General features: G+C 42.0%; 1 protein-coding gene across 1 annotated transcript; it reads right to left on the bottom strand.

The window, feature by feature from the left end:
* Window positions 1-1507: 1507 nt before the first annotated feature.
* LOC120745648 (arginine vasopressin) lies at window positions 1508-3128 on the bottom strand. Its single transcript, XM_040050686.1, has 3 exons — window positions 2934-3128; window positions 2134-2338; window positions 1508-2058 (listed from the first exon to the last, which is right to left on the bottom strand). Exons 1-3 carry the CDS (start codon window positions 3051-3053, stop codon window positions 1922-1924), a joined length of 462 nt encoding a protein of 153 aa, XP_039906620.1. The 5' UTR covers window positions 3054-3128; the 3' UTR covers window positions 1508-1921.
* Between the last annotated feature and the right edge of the window lie 1225 nt (window positions 3129-4353).

Genomic DNA, 4353 nt, shown 5'->3' with positions numbered 1-4353 from the left:
TCATTGTGTACCCAGGTGTGGTTTTCAACTCTTACGTGTTGTGCAATTTAACTGAGCGTGCAAGCATACAGTATAATTACTGAGAAAAAAAAAAAGAAAAACATGCTGAAAGGAATTCTTCTGGTTGCACCAATGTCAATGAGTGACTTCTTGGCAGTTTATTTTAAAGGTGGGAACATTGGTAAGTCAGTAGGAGTCATAACTGACAAACAAAAACGGTGTCTGTAGGATGTTTGCGCTTGATTTGCACTTTTGATCCAATGGCTAATAGCTCCCCAATACCACCTAAGGCCTTTGAATCGCAGCACTTTATGATTTATGGGATCTTGCTTCCCAACTGTCTTTGCCTTTGTGACATAGATGTATTGACTGAGGTTTGAATCTCTCTGACATGTTTTGTTCCGTGAATGAGATCTGGAGGATTTGCTTTGGTTTTAAAGATAAGCCTCTGTAGTCTAGTGCGACTCCTCTGTTTAGCTAATGAAAACAGTGTTCAGTAACCAAAGTCTACAAAATACATCATTTGTTAACCACGAATGAGAATGTGTTGAACTAGCTAAAGATAAGGGATGATTCAAACATTCACTCTTGAAGCACTTTATTTGTGTCAGTTCCATGGCCAATTTAGTATTGTCATTTAACCTTACAGACATGTCTTTAAACTGTGGGAGGAGGCTGGAGTATCTGGAGGAAATCCACGCAAGGCACAGTGAGAACACACATACTCCACACAGACAGGCCCCGACTGATATTTGAACCAATCGTCTTCTTGCTGTGAGGTGACAGTGCATGACATTGCCACCCACGTGTAGGTTCCCCTTGTGCTACTAAAACAGCTCCGAGCTGTTTTGTCATCATGGTGTGACAGTGGCCGGGGTCTGAAACCTGGGGAATTGGCAGCAGGTCTATTTGTATCTGTGGGTTTTGAGGCGTCTCCTTCATAGTGTGGAGCACAAGATGAGTCACACATAAAATGACTTTCCAAAAGTTTAGGATTTTTGACGTGCCACACAGGTATTGAGTCAATCAAAGAACATAACTGTCAAAATCTGGGCGGTCCTGCATCTAGTGCCAACTGGATTGAAAAACAGTGCAGACAAACTGCCAGCACATACAGATTTGGCAGCAAATTAGCATTCACACAGACGGGAGTCTGATAGTTAGAAACCACTATCTTTCATCTACGCAAATTATACATGTTGGTACACAGTGCTGAGTTATATGGTTGGAGGATATGAATGCGTCAATGCAGTCAGTTTATGTAATTCCTTGAGCAGCTAATCTGTGTGCAAAAACAGTTTTGATCGAAACTGATCAAATTACAGCATTACCATTCCTGATTACTCTGTGGTTATTGTGATGGTTCCTTTGACTGTCGCTTTCTTTCGCACACTCAAGAGTATTCTGGGAAATGAGGAATCAGAAGAGCCTTTTTGGCATTCTTTCATTCTGTATTGTTTCTCCCATTTTTAATATACAACAATATTTCTACTACACAAGAAGCAACTGATCAAGCATTGACATTCTGCTGTTTTACCTGGATGCCTGTATCAACTGTAATCTTTAACCTCTGACTTATTTACAATGTGCTCTACTATATCTCAGTTTTGAAATTGGAGCTCTCGGGTGTCTTCTTATAGAGAATAAACTTTGTTTACAGTATGTGCATTAGTATATACATTTTTTAGGGGGGAGCACACATGAAACCTAATGTTTTCCTATCAATTAATGTGGTTCTTCTCCCCTTGTATTTTTAGCCCAGCTAATCAGAAAGACACTTCAAACAGAAACAGTAACAGAACCAAGAAAATTTAAATTGTTCAGAGTTCAGATCCCAAGGCTTATAGTGGAACATGGATGAACTTCATTTCTGTTGCAGTTCCAGGTCTTGAGCAGCAGATGGACGCCCACACATAAAATATCAGTACTCATTCTGTCCTCTGGCAGCCACATGGAGAAGACGCATCAGCAGCTCTGTTGGTGAGCTTCTTGCAGGGCCGTGGACTGGATCTGTGGCCTCTGTCTCTCCCAGGCAGTCAGAGTCCACCATACAGCCCTCTGAAAAGAACAAAAATAAGAAATGAACTTCATATCTTACATGTCAACATGTCAATCAATCAGACCAGTTCGTACCAGAATTGCAGCAGAATCCAGAAATAGCGCAGTGCCCTCCCTCAGACCCACAGGATCTCCCTCCTGCCTGGCAGGGGGTGAGCAGGTAGTTCTCCTCCACACAGTGAGCTGTTTCTGGGGAGCCAAGCAGGCAGCCGAAACCGTCCCCACAGCAGATACTGGGGCCAAAGCAGCGGCCCCTGTCTCCAGGGCCACAAGACTTGCACTGGAGGAGAATGGAATTGAATTTAGCAGTATTATTTTCTGTTATATTATATTATATTACAAGACCAATGATACTTTCACGTTCTTTTCCATCTCGTATTCAAGAAAATCAACATTCATTGCATTGCCTCAGCAGAAGAATTATAGCAATATGAGCATGTGAAATAAGTCACAACCATTTTCTTTCCTACAGTCTCTCAGGAATAAGACATTTTTAAACTACATGAGTAATATCTAATTTGTGACTTTAAAAAAGGTTCAATTGAGCTGGTGTTATTTTTTTTAAACCTTTCCATAAGTGACTTTTATTTTTTATCAGTATCATTTCTCTTCGGTTATTATTAAAATCTGATATATGATTGCTCTTTTGAGCCCAACCCAGTAAACCACTCACATTTTGATCCCATAACATCCATTGCACGCTCGGTTTCCCTTATTTAAAGGCTGCTTAGCATTCCTTTAATTTTGTGAATTGCTGGACCGTTTTTCTCTATTGGTTATATTTATTCTAATGTTATAGGCTAAAGCCAATTTAGAATCAAACACAGCCAGTTAAAGAATAAGCATGCTGTCTTAGCAGAAAGAACAATGCTCACCTGTCTGATTCCAGTTTCAGTCAGCGCTCGCTTCCCTCCTCGGGGGCAGTTCTGGATGTAGCAGGCGGAGGAGAACGCAAGGAGTCCTAGGACGCACAGGGGGAACAAGGAGTGAGGCATCGCTGTCGGTTTGGAGTGAGCGCCGCGCTGCACCTGTGTGTCCTCCGCCGGTGTGGATGTCTGTCTGGTACTGCGGTCATTTCTCACTTATAAGCAGATGGACATGTTTGACAAAGCGATTGATTCCTGACGTCACTTTCGTCCCCGTTGCGCTCTCTCCGCAGGGATGCGCGCCCGAAGGCCACCGGCGTGCGCGCGACGCGTGCGCGAGAGGTCGCCACAGATGTGGCTCTGCATCGGATGTGTGCCATCTAACAAATCTACACAAAAACAGACACGACAGCAGAAGATACAATTTCTGTATTCAGCACTGCGCCTATTTGTAATAACTTTGAATAATTTCACCCCCGCTTTGACTGACACACTGAAAACGGCAAAACATGAACAACTAATTGGAGTTTGCGAACAATTTATTAGCCCAAATTAACCGCAATGAGGGGGAATAATGAAGAACATTTAATGATCATGCACAGTTCGTCACTGTGTGTAGTTTTCACTTTTAGATTAAGACAAATGTGGTAGCATCATGACAACAGAGGTCACACAAATTATGTTCCAGACTTAATGTAAAACTAGTGGGTGTAATGATCCTAACCAGAGTAGCATTTTCAAATAAACATATTACACCTTGATTATTCCTTTCAGCGTCTTGTTGCATGCTCGGGGTTGCATCTCTCTTATTAGCTGTTGTTATACTAATCAGCAGTTAAATGAGAAATGGCAAAACTGAGCATCAAAGGCTGCAGGTCCAGGTGTGAAGCTCTTTAATTAGAGTCACAGCATTCAAAGCTCATCCTTCAGTGAATCTAAATCTCATTAAACTTTACAGTACTCCAAATGTGAAAGAAAAAGTTTTACAGAATTTACTTTCAAACATTTCTCTCATGATCTGCGGCAGCAGATCGATTGGAGCAGAGAGAGGACTCAAAGGCAGACACCGGCTTTAACAGAAGGCGAGCAGTTTATTCAGAGCGTTTGGCAAAATGGTACAAAAATAAGAAATGCAAATTTTCGTGAAAACATAAACTGCAACAATAGGAACATGGAGACACAGGGGGTATGCGAACAGACGCTCTGACAGAGGAAAACAGAGACAATAAATACAGTGAGGGGTGATCAGGGGAGTGGAAACAAATGGGACCACAGCAGGAAGAAATAGGACATAACGAGACAGGAGACGCAGCACTGAACGCAACACACAAGAGACAAGAACTATCAAAATAAAACAGGAAGTAGCTCGAACACCGAGACCCAGACAAACAGGACTATAGGAGGCCCTAAAGTGCCAAAATCAAAATAG

The sequence above is a fragment of the Simochromis diagramma genome, unplaced genomic scaffold (assembly GCF_900408965.1).
Source record: "Simochromis diagramma unplaced genomic scaffold, fSimDia1.1 OVJJ01000131.1, whole genome shotgun sequence".
Classification (NCBI taxonomy): Eukaryota; Metazoa; Chordata; class Actinopteri; order Cichliformes; family Cichlidae; genus Simochromis; species Simochromis diagramma.
The sequence above is the reverse complement of the archived record's forward strand: the minus strand, read 5'-3'. Positions and strand labels throughout refer to the sequence as shown.

Bases quoted from the DNA above. Each gene is read 5' to 3' on its own strand.
- LOC120745648 (XM_040050686.1), bottom strand. From the start codon at position 3,053: ATGCCTCACTCCTTGTTCCCCCTGTGCGTCCTAGGACTCCTTGCGTTC. The intron at 2,339-2,933 runs GTGAGCATTGTT...ATTCTCCTCCAG, and splicing joins CTGAAACTGGAATCAGACAG to TGCAAGTCTTGTGGCCCTGG. The intron at 2,059-2,133 runs GTACGAACTGGT...TGTTCTTTTCAG, and splicing joins TGGATTCTGCTGCAATTCTG to AGGGCTGTATGGTGGACTCT.